The 18,094-nt window shown below is 38.7% G+C and overlaps 2 protein-coding genes across 5 annotated transcripts in view; both read left to right on the plus strand.

Moving 5' to 3' along the window:
- The window catches only part of XRCC4 (X-ray repair cross complementing 4), a 376,104-nt gene extending 365,324 nt beyond the window's left edge, over positions 1–10,780 (plus strand). For all 3 annotated transcript variants that reach the window (XR_014057555.1, XR_014057554.1, XM_081503924.1), the window contains one exon: positions 10,604–10,780. Coding sequence is in view for 1 of the 3 variants with exons in the window: in XM_081503924.1 (XP_081360050.1) it covers positions 10,604–10,616 (13 nt within the window). In the remaining 2 variants the exon portion in view is untranslated. The remainder of the gene's footprint in view (positions 1–10,603) is intronic.
- Positions 1–18,094, plus strand: part of VCAN (versican) — a 118,045-nt gene that overhangs the window by 2,844 nt on the left and 97,107 nt on the right. For both annotated transcript variants that reach the window (XM_081503895.1, XM_081503896.1), the window contains exons 2-3: positions 10,604–10,679; positions 17,185–17,562. In XM_081503895.1, coding sequence (XP_081360021.1) covers positions 10,610–10,679; positions 17,185–17,562 — 448 coding nt within the window. In that variant the 5' untranslated portion in view covers positions 10,604–10,609. The remainder of the gene's footprint in view (positions 1–10,603; positions 10,680–17,184; positions 17,563–18,094) is intronic.

Here is an 18,094-nt window from a genome sequence, read left to right on the forward strand (position 1 = left end):
ACTGCTGGACCGGCAGTCGTTCAGAGCCGCGGCTGGCTGGGCGCCTCCTGGGTCACCGCCCAGAGGCCGGTGGGGGCGTGGCTTTGGTCCTTCCGCGGGATCCCGGCGGGGCGGAGAGAGCCCCGCGGCCGCGCATCCCTTGCGAAGGGCTAGTGGAGACTGCTGGAGCGGATCTGACTTCTATCCAGAGGGCGCTAAACACTTTTATTAAATAAAAGAACCCTTGAAGGTCCCCCTCCCCCCAACCTTGCTTCTTGGGAGTGATAGGAGTAGTTTTTGCCTGGCGACAGGAAAGAAGTAAAGATTTACTCCAAGCAAACATTTTTGGGAGAAATTTGAGATGCTTATCCTATGATCTATATATTGACTTTTTAAAGATCATTTTTAGTCAATTACAAGATAATCACGTTCCAGATGTCATGAAGAGTTCGTCTAGCACGACAAGCAATTGCCATTGACAGGACTGATAGATTCCATGAGCACAAACCTTAGGGGCTGTGGGTGTAACACTGATCCCTTTGCAGCAGGAGCTTTAGCTCCCGCCCGGCCCATAGTTGGAGCTCAACTCATATTTATGAAATGACTGAGTGAAAGACTGCAGAATGTGGCGCAGAGTAGACGCTGCCACTTAGAGCTGCATTTTAGACTCGCCTACTTTATCTTGGAAGAACAGAGTTTTAATGATCTAGTGTGTTAGTCACTCAGTTGTGTCCGACTGTTTGCGACCCCCGTGGACTGTAGTCCACCAGGCTCCTCTGTCCGTGGAATTCTCCAGGCAAGGATACTGAAGTGGGTAACCATTTCCTTCTCCAGGGATTGAACCTGGGTCTCCTGCATTGCAGGCAGATCTCTTCCGTCTTCTGACATCTAACTGATACACTTGCCGTTCCATTTTGACTCCTTCTAAAAGCTGTGACCTAAATTCTTTTAAGCATGCTTGGCAATTTTGCCAAACCTACAATGGAAATATTCTTTAAAGACTTAAAATAGGATGTTGCGAGATTAACATAAAAATAGTAAGGCATCAATGGAAGCAACTAGTGCTTGAGATGAAATCTGTTCCAGTTGGGGGAATATGTAACTTGGAATGTGAGAACATACCAAGCAGAAGGTCTCAGACTGAGCTTCTGGTTCTGGTGCTATGTTTAAAAAAAAAAAAAGGAAGATTTTACAGTTATATGTCCCAGCTAATACTGCAAAGGCTTCCATGGATTCCAAAGTAGTTGAGCAATTACTTCCTCCAGCAGGATGTCCATGATCCTTAATCCTGTGGGTGCTGGGAAAGGGGATGAGAGTCAAGACAATTGCTAAAGGTTTGTGTAAAAATTCAAAGTTTTAGTTTGTTTTTCTTAGTAAGTAAAATAAAGAAATTTAAAGTTAGCCCTAAATTGTATTTCCTACTTTTAAAGTTTAAAAAGAATTTTAAGTTAATTCAAATTTAAAGTTTTAAAAGAATCCCCCTGGACTTATATATGTTTACAGACATAGGTTTCCATTTCTTCTTTTTCTCTGTGCCTACAAACTGAAAGGAAATACCTCTGATATCCTAGGATACCTATATCTTCCCTTGTAAGTTGTTTGGAAAAGACCTAAAAAGTTAATTTAAGGCTGAATATGATAAATGTTAAAGATATACTCATTGTTCTTTCTTTCCTCACATTATTATGCTTAAGTACTTTGTGGTTAATGATTGGTCAGTAATTGAACATCAGCGCACAAAGATCAACCAATGGTGGCACCCAACAGCCATATAACTAAACTCTCCTTACCTGGTGGGGTTTAAATATTTTTGTTGACTTTATTCATGGACAAACATCACTAGATACTGTATTTTAAATGGGATATTTCCCTGTGACTGAACAGAACTTTTCCAAACTCATGGTTCTTTTGAGGAAAAGAATGAATGACTGCAGTAGGCTATTATTCCACCACCCACCTAGAAAAACCAGTTAGGATTCACAAAAACTCATTGTTGGGGGTGACTGGCTCTGGGATGAGAAAACACGCTGACTATTGCATAAATCTGTACTTTACCAGAAAATACAAGGTCTGTACTCTGTCTGATTTGGAATCAGAACAAGGAATAGATATAAATGTCTTGACCAAGCTCCGCCTCAGTTAGTGAATATTTGCCAGTTTCCTCTGGTAGCCTGTATGTGGTTAATTACATATATATGCATTTATACATTTATATTACGTATATGTTCTCCAGGGTTTTGACAGCTGTGTTCCTATTACTAAATGTGCCAAGGGTAGTTCCATTTCAGTGGTCAGTGCAAAGCATCTTTATGTGATGAGTTTGTTTCCCTGAAATTCTGCTGGATAGATTGATCATCTTTAAAGGGTGTAAATTAGAGAGCCACATTTAAATTTATCTTTTTTCTGTATCTATATACATCCTTGGAGAAGGCAATGGCACCCCACTCCAGTACTCTTGCCTGGAGAATCCCATGGACGGAGGAGCCTGGTGGGCTGCAGTCCATGGGGTTGCTAAGAGTCAGACACAACTGAGCGACTTCACTTTCACTTTTCCCTTTCACGCACTGGAGAAGGAAATGGCAACCCACTCCAGTGTTCTTGCCTGGAGAATCCCAGGGACAGCGGAGCCTGGTGGGCTGCCCTCTATGGGGTCGCACAGAGTCGGACACGACTGAAGCAACTTAGCAGCAGCAGCAGCATATATATCCTACTTCATTCTTCTAAGAATTTTAAGAGGTGTTTACATCTATAAATGTATGATTGAATTGTTTATAATAAACTATGTAAACATATAAAATATATGTTATCTTTTTATTATTAAATTACTGAGTTGGTATTTATTATATGTGGTACAGTAGAATGAGCACTAGGCTTAGAATCAGAAAGCTTGAGTTGCAATTCCTAGTTGAGAAAACCAAGTTAAGACACAACTTTTGGGAATTTGGTGTCAAAATCTATTAAATGGATATACATTTATAAAGATCAAAAGGGTAAGTGCCTGTGAAAGGGCTCTCATAAATAAAAACTCCACAAATAAATAGTGTTAAGATATATATCCCTGGAGCTCATCTTGATCTAATTCTATAGTCTTAATATTAACAGCATTACCCAAATTGTGTATTTCCTACTAAACCTATAAAATGAGTTAGAGAGGGACATACTGTTCCAAGAATTGCCCAGTTTTGCACTTGTATGTGGAATCTAAAAAAAAGCAATACAAATGAACTTATTCATAAAACAGAAATAGGCTCACAGACATAAAAAACAAATTTAGGTTGCCAAAGTGGGAACAGAGGAAGGGATAAATTAGGAGTTTGGGGTTAACAGTACAATCTATAAAATAGATGAACAACAAAGACCTACTGTATAGCACAGGGAACTATAAGATATTCAGTATCTTGTAATAACCTATAAGGAAAATAATCTGATAAAAGATTATACATATAACTGCATATATATGTATATATATAATGTATATATATAAATGAATCACTTTGCTGCACAGCTGAAACTGACACAGTATTGTAAAGCAAGTATCAGTTCAGTTCAGTCACTCATCGGGTCCTACTCTTTGTGACCCCATGAATCACAGCACGCCAGGCCTCCCTGTCCATCACCAACTCCTGGAGTTTACTCAAACCCGTGACCATCGAGTCGGTGATGCCATCCAGCCATCTCATCCTCTGTTGTCCCCTTCTCCTCCTGCCCCCAATCCTACCCAGCATTAGGGTCTTTTCCAATGAGTCAACTCTTCGCATGAGGTGGCCAAAGTATTGGAGCTTCAGCTTCAACATCAGTCCTTCCAATGAACACCCAGGATTGATCTCCTTTAGGATAGACTGGTTGGATCTCCTTGCAGTCCAAGGGACTCTCAAGAGTCTTCTCCAACACCACAGTTCAAAAGCAGCAATTCTTCGGTGCTCAGCTTTCTTCACAGTCCAACTCTCACATCCATACTTGACTACTGGAAAAACCATAGCCTTGACTAGACGGGCCTTTGTTGGCAAAGTAATGTCTCTGCTTTTTAATATGCTATCTAGGTTGGTCATAACTTTCCTTCCAAGGAGTAAGCGTCTTTTAATTTCATGGCTGCAAGCCCCAAAAAATAAAGTCTGACACTGTTTCCACTGTCTCCCCATCTATTTCGCATGAAGTGATGGGACCAGATGCCATGATCTTAGTTTTCTGAATGTTGAGCTTTAAGCCAACTTTTTCACTCTCCTCTCTCACTTTCATCAAGAGGCTTTTTAGTTCCTCTCCACTTTCTGCCATAAGGGTGGTGTCATCTGCATATCTGAGGTTGTTGTTATTTCTCCGGACAATCTTGATTCCAGCTTGTGCTTTTTCCATCCCAGCGTTTCTCATGATGTACTCTGCATATAAGTTAAATAAGCAGGGTGACAATATACCGCCTTGACGTACTCCTTTTCCTATTTGGAACCAGTCTGTTGTTCCATGTCCAATTCTAACTGTTGCTTCCTGACCTGCATACAGGTTTCTCAAGAGACAGGTCAGGTGATCTGGTATTCCCATCTCTTTCTGAATTTTCCACAGTTTATTGTGATCCACATAGTCAAAGGCTTTGGCATAGTCAATAAAGCAGAACTAGATGTTTTTCTGGAACTCTCTTGCTTTTTCGATGATCCAGTGGATATTGGCAATTTGATCTCTGGTTCCTCTGCCTTTTCTAAAACTAGCTTGAACATCTGGAAGTTCATGGTTCATGTATTGCTGAAGCCTGGCTATAGCAATTAAAAAAAAGAATTGTCTAGTTTCATTGAATAGAAGACAGAGTCCATAAACAGACTCAAATAAACAAGGAAATTCAGTGGAAATGAAAAATTATTCAGTAAATGACTTGGGCACAACTGATTGGCCCACTCAAAATACAAATCAATCTTTACCTCATTTAACCCAGAATAAAATTAAGATGGATCTAATATGAAATGTAGGCAATAACCTTTTAAAAAAATAACTAGAGGAAATTATAAAATTTTTAAAATAATAAGCTAGGAGAAAAGAAGCCCCTGATAAGGAAAAGGTGTAACCCAGAAGCTATACTAGAAAAGGTTGATAAATCTGACTAAATAACAATTAAATTATTTGCACAAAACACATAACACATCTAGAAAATATCAGCAACATAAGAGAAACAAAGACCTAACAACTATTTGACATGCCAGAAATCTTTACAGAATAGTAGACAACAACCCATCAAAAAGAAAAATTGGCAAATGTTTTGTGTGCAGACCGCTGGCAGAAAGAGAACAATAAATGTTTTAAAATCATATGAAAAATTGCTTAGTCTCATTCATAATTAAAGAAATAATTGAAATAGCAGTTTGTTCTGTGCCATTTTCATCAATCGGCTGTAAAGATAAAGTTTGATAAAAGTTTGTGTTACTCAAGTTGTGAGGAAACTGGATCTCTTATATATGTAAATAGGTTCATCTTCTTTAGAAAGTGATTGGTAATAGCTATAATTTTTTTTTTAATGCATATACATTTTGACCCAGCAATTCCTTTTCTAGGTCATGTAGATATTGGTAGGAATGTCTGTCACCCAGGACAAACGGACAAAGATGCCCTTTTGCAGCATTGTTTCTCATTGCAAAAATCTGGAGACACCTTAAAGGCTCATCACAGGAACTGTATAAGAAAAGATGATACGTTCATGTGGGAGAAAATTATGCAGCTGTTAAAAGTAACACAGACAAACTGTATTAGCTGATTCAGAACATTCTCAGAGATAAACTATATTTTAACTGAAGAAAGGAATGTGCCAAATAGTGTATAATGTGCACATAATTGGCTTCACAGGTAGCTCAGTGGGTAAAGAATCCACCTGCAATGCAAGAGCTGCATCAAATGCGGGTTCGATCCCTGACTTGGGAAAATCCCTGGAGAAGGCCATGGCAACCCACTCCAGTATTCTTGCCTGGAGAATCCCATGAACAGAGGAGCCTGGCAAGCTACAGTCCATAGGGTTGCAAAGAGTCGGACACGATTGAAGTGACTGAGCACGCACGCATGCATGCATATAATTACATACAAAATGGGCATATTCATTCATTCAATCAATATTTACTGGGTGTCCTGGGCATTGTGGATACAGCAATGAATTAAACATCAAAGACTGCCTTCCTGGAGCTTATATCAATATTATGGAAGGCAGAGAAAGGCAGTTCCCAAATATACATATACAATGGTGAGGTGTGCTGTGATGAAAATAGAACATGAGAAAGGGAGTGGAGAGTGCAGTGTGTTTTACATCAAGGAAGACGCAGGCAGTGAAGAGAGTGATACTAAGGAGCAGTGACATGAAAAAAGTTAGCCAAGTCCAGGTGCAGGAATCCACACATATGTTTGTAGTAAATTCACATGATGCTATTATTCGTGGGAAGAAAATTCATGACACTGTATGCTTAAACCATGATATCTCTCTCTGCGTTACAGCGACCCTCCTTTGTGTAAGCACCACGTGGCAACATGATAGACAATGCTCTTTGCATCTACTTTGTGGCTGAGGTATCCTGAACAATTGGTTGTCTAGGGTAACTAATTCGAAAACTGAGAGACAAACCACTGTGTCTGCATCCTTAAGTCACCCTTTGCTCAGTGAAGCTTCCTCAAGATCAAGGGAGAATACTAAATATCTGTTTACTAAAACCTTGGCTCTCTCTTTCTCTGAGGCAGCCTACCCCTGGCATGACCCTTATCCCCTTTGCAGACATTTCTCATGGATAGGAATCCTGTTGACCTTGTCTCTCGTGTCTCCTAGGCAATTAAACAGCCTCAGTCAGCTGTGACTTGATTGTTCGATGACTTTTTCCTCTTCTCATTGACTTCACTGGAATAGAAGACTAAATATAGGCACTGGCTCTCATATCTCCCAGGTCTTTCTATGGAGTCAAACTTGTTATCACTAACAGATAATGCTTACAAGACCCACACAGAAGAGCTGGAGAACAGAAATGGGGGTTGGAGTGGTGCTAAAAACAAAGAAGCTTCAGAAAGTTTCTCATTTTGTAAAATCAAAGAAGGCAAATGGTGTGGTTAAACAACCATGACCATGAACACAGACTTACGAGAATTAGAGAAATGGAATGATGTCCATAGACTCTAAGGAAGAGGCAGTGAAAATATAGTTCTGAGATCAGAAGTTTGGGAATTTGAGTTACAAAGTCTGGTGACTATAGGGAATAGGCATGGAGTAGAAATGGATGAGAGGCCAGCTGGGGCCACTGATAACCTTGAGCTCACAGAGCCAAGGCCAGGGCCTGCTGCTTGCTTAGTGCTAATGATTGGTCGGCTAGAATATGGACTTCTAAGTCCTAGGTCTGATTTTTCAAAAGAAATCAGAGATCGGGGGCTTAGTGTGAACACTCCAGTTTTAAATGTTGGCAACTTAATTGATGCAAATATATTTAAAATATGACTGATCTCTCCTTTGCACTTTCAATGCACCAACTTCCTTCCCTAACCTTGCATTAGTGGCAGTCTTACTTGGGCAAGTGATGAGTTTACTTGTTAAATAGATGAAGAACCATTTCCTTCTCTCCCTCAAAAAGAAAACAAAGCCACTTTTATAAGGATAGAGTATCCTTATAAGGATGGAGTATCCTCACAAAAGAGTCAGACTTTTAAGTATCTTCTTTGGGTGGAAAATTGTGATGCAGAAGACCCATTCTTGGTCAGGATTGCATCTTCTCCACTGGTTTTGTTACAAGATTTGACACTCCAAATATTGCAAACATCAGGTATTATTGAGTCATGGCAAATGTTAATTGTATTTCAGGTGTTAATTAACCCACTCACCCATGTTTAAAGAGATTGTGGATGCTTCTCTTCAGAGTATATTTCTGAATAGGAAATGAGAGGTGTTGGTCATGCATTTGGTCAGCAAACCTCCCTCAAAGCACCTACTCTGAAGCTGACACTGTGGAAATATTGTGGGAATTATTAAGTTGAATATGACACTGACTCTGCTTTTCAGAAAGCTACTGTTCTGCATAGGAGATAAAACATATTTCTAAGTAATGATTCAAAGGACATAGTGATAAATTATAGGACAATTTACTATGAGCATGAAGGTGTACAAAGTTATAGTAATAACCCAGGTGATAATTTTCAAAGCCAAGAGCTTTAAATATTCTTTTTACTACTAGTGATATTAAACCAGGAAGTTCTCACTGGTAGAAAGCTTGAATTAGAAATTTTAATAATAAATACTGAGTACTGAGTATACTGTGTATCACCAAGCTGTATTTATATACATTGTTTTTTCAATTCTCATTGTACTGTTTAGTAACTTACCCCAAATCTCAGAGTATAAGCAGAAAATTCAGAACTCAAATTCAGGACTCTTTGACAATGGAGCCCAGACTTTTAACGTTAAGCTTATAAATGTTTTCTGAAAAAAAGAAAAAAATTGAGAAAAAAAATTTTTGAAGGAGAATAATAAGTTATTGTTTGTAAGCACAATTAAAGAAAAGTTTCTTATTTGGATTCAGTACTCATGGAATACATTGTCTTTATAGTGTTGTATGATACAATCTAAAGTTTCATTTTGTTGGAAGCTTTAGGGTATGTGAAATTGACATCTTATTTTTTTCCTGAAATACTGTTATAGTAATGAGATATAGGTATATACTTCCTCCTTGCTGTGATATCTTATAAAGAAAATCCAGAAAAGTAGAAACCTAATTCCCAGTTCGTGTGTAACAACATTTATTAGCATATCTCAGTGATTATATGGTAACTAATAAGCTTAATTATCAGATTAATTTGGGATTATCAACTATATACTTTTCATTGTGAGTTTTCAGATGGCTCTTTGATGGAAAATATGAGATATATGATGTGTTAGCTAAAAAATTGGTCTTCAGGAAATATCTAGAATTTTATAATTTTGTTTTAGAAAGATTCTAACATTTATTTCAAGATATATAAAATAAAGCAATTAAATGGAGAAGAATATCAAGGGAAGAGGAATAGCTGATGTAAATTATTAAATTGAATTTGAGCCCAAATTGGACTTGGATTCTTATAGCATTTACTTCTTTTTAATCTAGGTTTTCTAAATAATGCAGAATTTAGATAATTTCTGAGAAAGTTATGTAGGGTACCAACTCAAATATGTGTCAGCTAGGATGCCTTTCAGTGACATTAGCTAACAAAAAACCCTGACTTTACTGAGTTTAAATAATAAAGGAATTTATTATCTAATAAAAGAAAGTTCAAGGGTATGTCTGGCTGTAAGTCTAAGGCCTGAGCACTTCAGCCCTGCCTCTCCTGATTCTTTCTCAGCTTCATCCCAGAGGGTATCTTACATGCTCATGGATGCAACATGGATACAACAGTTTCACAAACTATATCCTATCTGATAATGTCCAGTGAAGAAAAGCAATGATCATTTCCCTTTTTCTCTTCTTAAAATGAATATACCTTTTCCAGAATCAACTACTCCATTCAAGGTCTTCTCACATCCCTTTGGCCAAAATTGCATCATATGATCATTCCAAAACCAGTCATTGGCAAAAGAAATGGGACCCATGTGATTGGCTTGGAATAAGCAGGATCATCCATTTGGGCTGGGGTTTGACCCAGGTTCCACCAAAGTATGGCCGTGTGGAAGAGGGTAGATATTAACATGGAATCAGAGTTTTGTTAGAAAAGAGAGAGGACTGGCTACTGGTAGCCAGCCACTGATGGCTGTTACAGAGCAGTTCTGAATGTGACTGGGGAGGGAACAGCTGTTGAGATCAAATAGTCTTCTGTGGCTGTTTTGAGCTTAGCTCTTTGATTTCTAGATGGTCCCCAACAATGATGCTTATCCTCCTCATAATTATAGCAGCAGGGAAATGGGAGCTGGAAGGGATCGTTCTGAGACCCAGATTTGTTAAATGTCTTCCCCAAAGTCACACAATAAATTAATGGCAAAGCCAGGGCAGGGTTTATTGACTCTCAGTACAGGGTGTTTTCTTTCATTCTTTACCCTTCAGACCATTGGAACTACTTTAAAACTCATGGCAAGCACTGGCCTTTTCTGTAATTAACAGCTCCTTATAATACGTTTATTTTGTTTGCTCAGCCTCCTAGAAACAAAATTGAGTCTGTGCTTTAAAAAGCCTGCTGAGGTCCTTATTCTCTGTCCTGGTACCATGTGCATGAATCAGCAATGGGTTTCCACATACTTCACATTTAGTGCAAATCCCTTTCTTTCCACATCTCTCCCAACTGCTTCCCCATCTTCTCTTGCTCCATCTATGATTGGCTTCCTGTTTCTAAATAGATTTTGTGGTCGCCCTTCCCTCCTTGTTCCAGTTCCTAGCCACTAGTTACTTAGGCTGTGGTCTATATTGTTCTTCCAACAGCCTGCCCCATTGCGGTTGCCCCACACATCCACATTGTTATATGTCCCCAATTTGGGTTCTGGAATTATTTTGGTAACGACCACATTGGGTGAGAGTCAAACTAATAATTAAAGTGTTGGGACACCATCTCCTATTGCAAGTCTCCTCCTGTTTTTACAACCCAAGAGCAGCAGCTTCTAGCATGTGATGTATGGCCTCCCACAAGCCTGAATGCTTATGATTTACTTTGCGTTTTTCTTCATTTCTAGGACAAGATGTTGATAAATATAAAGAGCATCTTATGGATGTGCTCCACCTTGATAGCAGCCCATGCCCTACAGAAAGGTGAGTGTGGTCATCATTTTTTAGGACTAATTGAAATAAAAATTAAAGTATTGGGGCATGGAATGTGATTATGGAATCATTAAAATAAAGGATGAATTTTTGATCTATTTGTTGCTGAACACTTTTAGCTAAAATATCATTAGGCTGAAAACAGTGGTTTTAAATAAATCAGTTATAACAAAATAAAGAACAGGATACTAAAGAAGAAGGTGGGCTTTCAGTAACTTCCCAGATTACTTTCAGACTGTGCAAAAAGGCTCATTTGAGTGGCTGGGCATATTTTAAGGTTCCACTCTTTTTGACACCACTCAAAGGCTTTTCTACATTCAAAAAAAGACTATCAAACTTTCAGAGGGATACAATTTGAAAGAAATTAAGAAGATGTAGAGAAGCCTGATAGACAAGTTTTTACCCCTACCTCCATTTCTTTCTTTTTCTATTTTCTTCTCTCTCTCCCTTTCTCCTTTGTAACTGGATAAGTACACACGCACTGTTTTTCTTAGCTTTAAATTATATGTCCACCTAATGAGAGTTTTGTGATTCCAAATTTGTAGACTCTTGGTCCATGAAGAAAGAATCTGTGCTGAGTATCAGTGACCTGCTCCCATCAAGGGTCTCTCTAGACTCAGCTTCTGCTTCTTTCTCACACTCACTGCCTGCTTCAGAGCCTCTGAAATAATGTGTGATTTCCATTCTTATTCCCTGTTTTTCCCTTATTCCTTCTTATTTCCCTTCCCCCGCCCCCATGCGGTGCCTTCTTTTGTCCTCTACAGTTCCACTTCAGTTCATTCTTAAGATTCAAAACGTAAGTGTCACTCAATCTATTCATCCATCCTTCCTATCCATTCATTTATCTATCCATTGACAGTATTGTTTGAACAGATTCTAGTGCTATGTGTTAGTCTGGGTCTCCAGGGATATATCAGTGGATGAGTCATACATTGTCTTAGATTTCATTAAGCCTAATCTCCTTAGTTACATGAGGTAGGCGATAAACAAGTAAACCAACAATCCACGTACTTCTGAATTGATGAAAATAAAGCAGAGTGATGTCATAGAAAATGGCTTAGGGCGGGGCGGGGGAGGTGGTAAGGCATCTTTGAGAAAGTAATACTTACACTGACGTGGGAATGACGAGAAGGAGCCAGCCAGCTAAGATCTGGCCCAAGTTAGGTAGTGTGTTTGAGCAATAGAAAGGTCACTGCAGTTGGAGAGCAGTGGTCAAGAAAAAAGTAGGAGATCTAGATAGAGAGATAGGCAGAAATCAGCTCATGTAAATAGAAACACTATCTGACACTCAGAAAAGAGCTTCCTAAGTTTATTTTTCTGCATCCATGTCTCTATTTCTACTTTGCAAATCTGGATGGACACCAAAGGGGTGGGATGAATTGGGAGATTGGGACCTATATATATATACTACCGTGTATAAAATGGATAACTAATGAAAACCCTCTGTAAAGCACAGAGAATTCTACTCAATGCTCTGTGATGACCTAAACAGAAAGGAAATCCAAAAAAGAGGGGAGATATGTATAGGAGTAACTGATCCACTTTGCTGCACAGCAGAAACTAACACAACATTGTAAAGCAGCTATACTCGGATAATTTTTTTTTTTTTTTAAAGAAGGAGCTTCCTATGAGCCAGGAACAGTTTTAACACTTAACATTAGCTTATTGAAACATTCACTATCCATAGAGGAAACTGAGATCCAGAGAACCTAAGTGACTTGCTCAAAGTCACAAGACTAGTAAGTAGAAGTGGGAGAAGGACCAAGGCTGTCCCAGGAGTGTGTGAGCTTTGCCACTGTTAGACTTCTTATCCATGTAAGGATTGTAAGCTTTAGAAATGGATTTTATTCCCAGGATGCACTAAAGGGTTTCAGCCAGTGAAAGGTAAGTCAATAAATGTTTCCCAAGTTCCATGTTTGCTGTTCTATGTCCGTTTGACTATAGAAGAGAAAGAGCGGCCCCAGCGATATGACTTAGGAGGTTATTGTGATCACCTGTGTGTGAGATGGGGCGCTTGTATCACGTGGTGGCAGGAGAGCTGGAGAGAAGTGGATTGGACAGGTGGAGATGGAGGATTAAGGACCAATGCATGGATGGGATGAGATGTGATAAAGGCGAGAGGGGAATAAAGGATGAGCTGACTTCTGAGATGGCTCCCACCTCTCATCCCCCAAGTTGTTTCCAGGCAATTTTAAAGCCCTTTCTCTATGTTCTCATTGTCCCCTGTGCTGTGACAGCTACTACAGTCCATACCACTCCTTGAGGATAAGTTATTCCTTGTTTTTCTTCCCAAGCAGACTGTGACTTCAAGAGAGCTGTTTTTTCCTTTTCTAGCAGAGTTCCTGACACACTGCTAGCACTTAATCAATTTACGGTTGAGTGAATAAGTGAATGAATAAATAAATAATGAGTGAATACCACAATGAATGACCTGGATGGCCATCAGAGTCTAGGCTCCACCAATCCAACAGCCAAGAAGCTGTCCTTTTCAGCATTTTTAGGAAGTAAAGGTGAAGGTCACAGAGAGGAAAGGACAACAGCATTGAGTGAAGAGGGAGGACACAGAAAAGAGATAGAGAAAAGGGAGTTGATTTGGTTTGGTAGAAATAGAAGGAAATTACAGAGAAAGTAGTGGGAGGACTGAGAAACAGGACCATCACCCTTTCACTTAAAACAAAGAAAGAACTCACACAAATAACAGGGAAACCAACACTTATGGTATAGCTCCTTGATGATATTTTAAATAGTAATAACAGCTAACAATGTTGAGTAATTTCTACATGTTAGGCTTTCTTCTAAGTATTTTACTTTGTTAACCTTTTAAAATCTTAACTCTTCCATGAGACACATGCTTTATTCTCCCTAGTTGGCAAATGAGGAAACAATAGTACCAAAAGATTTATCGACATAACTAATGTAGAAGATCACACAGCAATTTAGTGATGGAGCCTGGAGGTGAACCTAGGCAATTTTGTTCCACTGTCCATGCTCTCAACCAGTATACTGTCCTTTAAGGTTTTTTGGAAATTGGTGGTCACTATTAAGCAATATTGGGCTACAAGGAGATCCAACCAGTTCATCCTAAAAGGAATCAGTCCTGAATATTTATTGAAAGGACTGAGGCTGAAGCTGAAACTCCAATACTTTGGCCACCTGATGCAAAGAACTGACTCATTTGAAAAGACCCTGATGCTGGGAAAGACTGAGGGCAGGAGGAGAAGGGGACAACAGAGGATGAGATGGCTGGATGGCATCACTGACTCAATGGGCATGAGTTTGAGTAAACTCCAGGAATTGGTGATGGACAGGGAGACCTGGCATGCTGTAGTCCATGGGGTCGCAAAGAGCATGACTGAGCAGCTGAACTGAACTGATTAAGCAATATCATTAGTTTGGGGCTAATTTCAGAAGAATCTTCATTTTTTCGAAGGGATAAAGTTGAAAATGTAAGATACATATGAAATATATTTGCCAAGTTCACAGTGAAGCACAGAGTAATAACTAGTTGGGTTAACACAAGTACTCTCATCTTAAAGGTTTTTCTATTTACGTCTAGGCACTTGAAAGGTAAGTAATTACTGAACACTTTGTCACTTGGTTATTTGCTTTATTTTAATGCATAAGAAACGCTTTGATTTAACAATACCTTTTATATGGATTGTTTACCATTGACTCTGTTATTTGGATAGTCCTCTAATATAATAAGTGGAGTCATGCACAGTCACAAGTAAATAAATGAATGAGGGAATAATATTAATACTTGAGAGGGTGGTAAATTCCCCTATTCTCACTCTGGCACTTCTAGGCCAAGGTCTGTGTGTGTGTTTGATCAAATTTTATAGCTAGAATTTGCATCATTCTTGCTCTGCAGAATTTACTGACATAGAATGAAGCATAATTGATTATTCATTATCTGGCATGTTCTCCCTTACAGTATTAATTTAGACCACAAACTATCTGGTGGGAATGGTGAACTGTTGTTAGCATTCATTTTTATTTCTTGCACTGTCAGAATTTCGGACAAGTTCTTGCAGGTAGCATTTTTTTTAACATGCATAGTCGATAAACATTATCCTCTGAGCTACTAAATTTCTTTCTTAAAATATTTGTATTTGGTAAACTTAGTTCTTCTTATCCAGTGCATTAAGACCCAAGATTTCATACACAAAAGACTTGGCCACACAGCTTTTTGTTGATCTTGTTGATAAGACTGGATTCTCCATGAATATATATTTACATACAACTGTAGCTTTTAATTTTCTTGTATCTGTAAATATCCAGAACAATAAATAACCCTTGGGAAATTGCCTTTTGACATAATTTTGTTCTAATATATCTTTTCATTACAGCACAGTTATGGAGAAATGCTCTAAGTGTCAAAAACCTCCCAATTGAATATATTGTGCTGAGTCAAAGAGTCTTATAAATTTATACCACAATTGATATTGATGGTAAAGATATTTATTCTCCATTTAAAAAGCCGTCTTTTATTTGTGAGTTTAATCATCTATAATTCTTCAGATAGGAAGATAGGAATTCCTAGAACATATGATGGATACAAATTAAGACATTTTTAGTTCATAAAATTCTCACCCCTTCCCTTCTCAGGACTCCTATTCTCTGCTCCCCCCTCAAAAATAGTACAAGATATCTTTTTGTTGTCTTTAGCTCCCTAATGGGGTCCAGTCCTTTTGAAGTTAAATTTTAGTCTTTAGCATCTGTATCACTTCTGATGCATGTTCATATTGAGATGTGTGTTACTAATGCCTTTAACCATTAACATACCAAGTGTTAGATACATATCATTTTGTCAATTAAGAAATATTGTTTTACTCCACTTAGAGGTTGCTATTACTGTTCATCATATTTGTATGAACTGGGGATTCCTTGTGCACTATAATTTCTATTCTATTACCAACACATTGTCTCGCCAACTAGGAGAGACTGGGAGATGGGGGCAAGATGGGGAGGAGAGGTATAGATCCCTATATGAGTGAAAGAATGTGGGTTTTATTTATTTATTTATTTGCATGTAGTGGTGTTAAATTATAGTTGAAGCGTTCTTTCTCATTAAAAGTTTAAGGGCTTAAGCAGAAAGGCATTCTGTAGATTAATACTTTAGAAGGGTTGCATGTGTGTGTGTTCAGTTGCTCAGTCATGTCTGACTCTTGCGACCCTATGGACTGTAACCTGCCAGGCTCCTCTGTCCATGAGATTCTCCAGGCAAGAATACTGCAGTGGGTTGCCATGCCCTCCTCCAGGGGATCTTCCTGACCCAGGGATCAAACCCACATCTCCTGCATCTCCTGTATTGTAGGTGGATTCTTTACCACTGAGCCACCTGGGAAGCCAGGCTTAGAAGGGTTAGGTGAACAGAAGCCAACATTACCCCCCAAGATATAAGGGAAGAGGTAATGTTTCACTGCAAAGCGACTGCAGCTGGATTTGTCATTACGATGAAAGCCTTTGATTCAACACTGAACCATAGTGGGTCCTTCAAGTGTTGGACGTTTCCCTGCTCCAGTCTACTGAAGTATTTTTGATAATTTTCACTTCCTCTTGAAGTTGTTTTCATTTCCTCTAAAGTAATGTGGCAATAATCTTAATCATTTTTCTTCTCCTCACCTGTTGACTTAAACCTGCTTTTTAACTATTCTTCCTAACATTGGTCAGGTCTTTTAAACCACATTGCTTAGTCTAGGTTCCTCTCGTCTTTGATTTCTTGCCTTCCTACTATGGCCTTATCACTTGTTTTGTTCATGTTAAAATCTAAGTTACAAATACTTTAAAATGAATGCCATATTTTAGCACATAAAAATGAGCATTATCCATTTGCAGCAACGTGGATGGACCTAGAGACTGTCAAAGTGAGCGAAGTCAGACAGAGAAGGAGAAATATAATACAAGAAAAGTGTTATAAATATACCCGGATGAGGGTGTATATGGAATCTAAAAAGAAATTATACAAATGAACTTATTCATAAAGCAGAAACAGACTCGCAGGCTTAGAGAATGAACTTTTGCTTGCCATGGGGGGAAATGGGGGGAAGGGATAGTTAGGGAGTTTGGGATCGACATATACACACTGCTGTATTCAAAATGGGTAGCCAACCAGGTCCTACTGTATAGCACAGGGAACTCTGCTCAGTACATGTGGCAGCCTGGGGGTAAGGGGAGTTTGGGGCGAGAGTGGATACGTGTATATGTATGGCTGTGCCCCTTTGCTGTCTGCCCGAAGCTATCACAACTTTGTTGACCAGCTATACGCCAACATAAAATAAAAACCTTAAAAACTAAAACAAAAAAAAAATTTTAATGAGCATTATTAATTCCTGTCTTTGTTATAAAGCATTGTTGAAGTGGTATACTATCCTCTGTATATAAAATCATCCTAATTATTTCACATACTGAAGATGTAACCAGATCCCTGTAATGGTTCTTATCATTTCACTTAATAGACTCAGCTGGTCGATTTTGTGTTTTCTCTTTCCTGTAGTCAACATGGAAAAAAGCCCACCTGTTAAGGGCTCCCTCTCTGGAAAAGTCAACCTACCTTGTCATTTCTCAACCATGCCTACCTTACCACCCAGTTATAACACCACCAGTGAATTTCTGCGAATCAAATGGTCTAAGATTGAATTGGACAAGACAGGAAAAGATTTAAAGGAGACCACTGTTCTCGTGGCCCAAAATGGGAATATCAAGATTGGTCAAGACTACAAAGGAAGAGTGTCGGTGCCTACACATCCCGAGGACGTGGGTGATGCCTCACTCACCATGGTCAAACTGCTGGCCAGTGATGCAGGCCGCTACCGCTGTGACGTCATGTACGGGATTGAAGACACGCAGGACACAGTGTCATTGACCGTGGAGGGTAAGGCTTGGGAATCTAGAAGAAGATAGTATTGCAGGATACCTGGTTCAGCAATGTGGTGAAACAAGATTCAAAAGTAGCCATTGCCCAGGGTTTGGGCAAGGGGAAAAAAAAATACCAATCAACCCAATAGTTCATGTCTTTCACTAAAAATGAACTGTTAATTGTTCAGGAGTCAAGGAAGGTGAATTTATACCAGATATAATGAATACCTCAAGACATGGTATATAGTTCAAGAATCATTACTTCATTATTGAGACCTATCAGCAATTATTTTTTAAGACTGTAAAGGCTGATCTACAGTTTAATGTTTACATATGTGTATATGTGCATGTACACTCACATGCATACATATACACACATATACATATATATACATACACACACACACAAACCCTTTTTCGTACTCTCCTAGCATGATTATTAAAATGTTTGAGTTTGCTTTGAAGAAACATAAATTATATCTTAACTTCCGTTGAGTAAATAAGGCACCTAATAAGCACCATGGTATATATTAATATCATAGTGCTTT

Source organism: Giraffa tippelskirchi, chromosome 6 (assembly GCF_054371585.1).
Source record: "Giraffa tippelskirchi isolate mGirTip1 chromosome 6, T2T-mGirTip1v1.2.pri, whole genome shotgun sequence".
Taxonomy (NCBI): domain Eukaryota; kingdom Metazoa; phylum Chordata; class Mammalia; order Artiodactyla; family Giraffidae; genus Giraffa; species Giraffa tippelskirchi.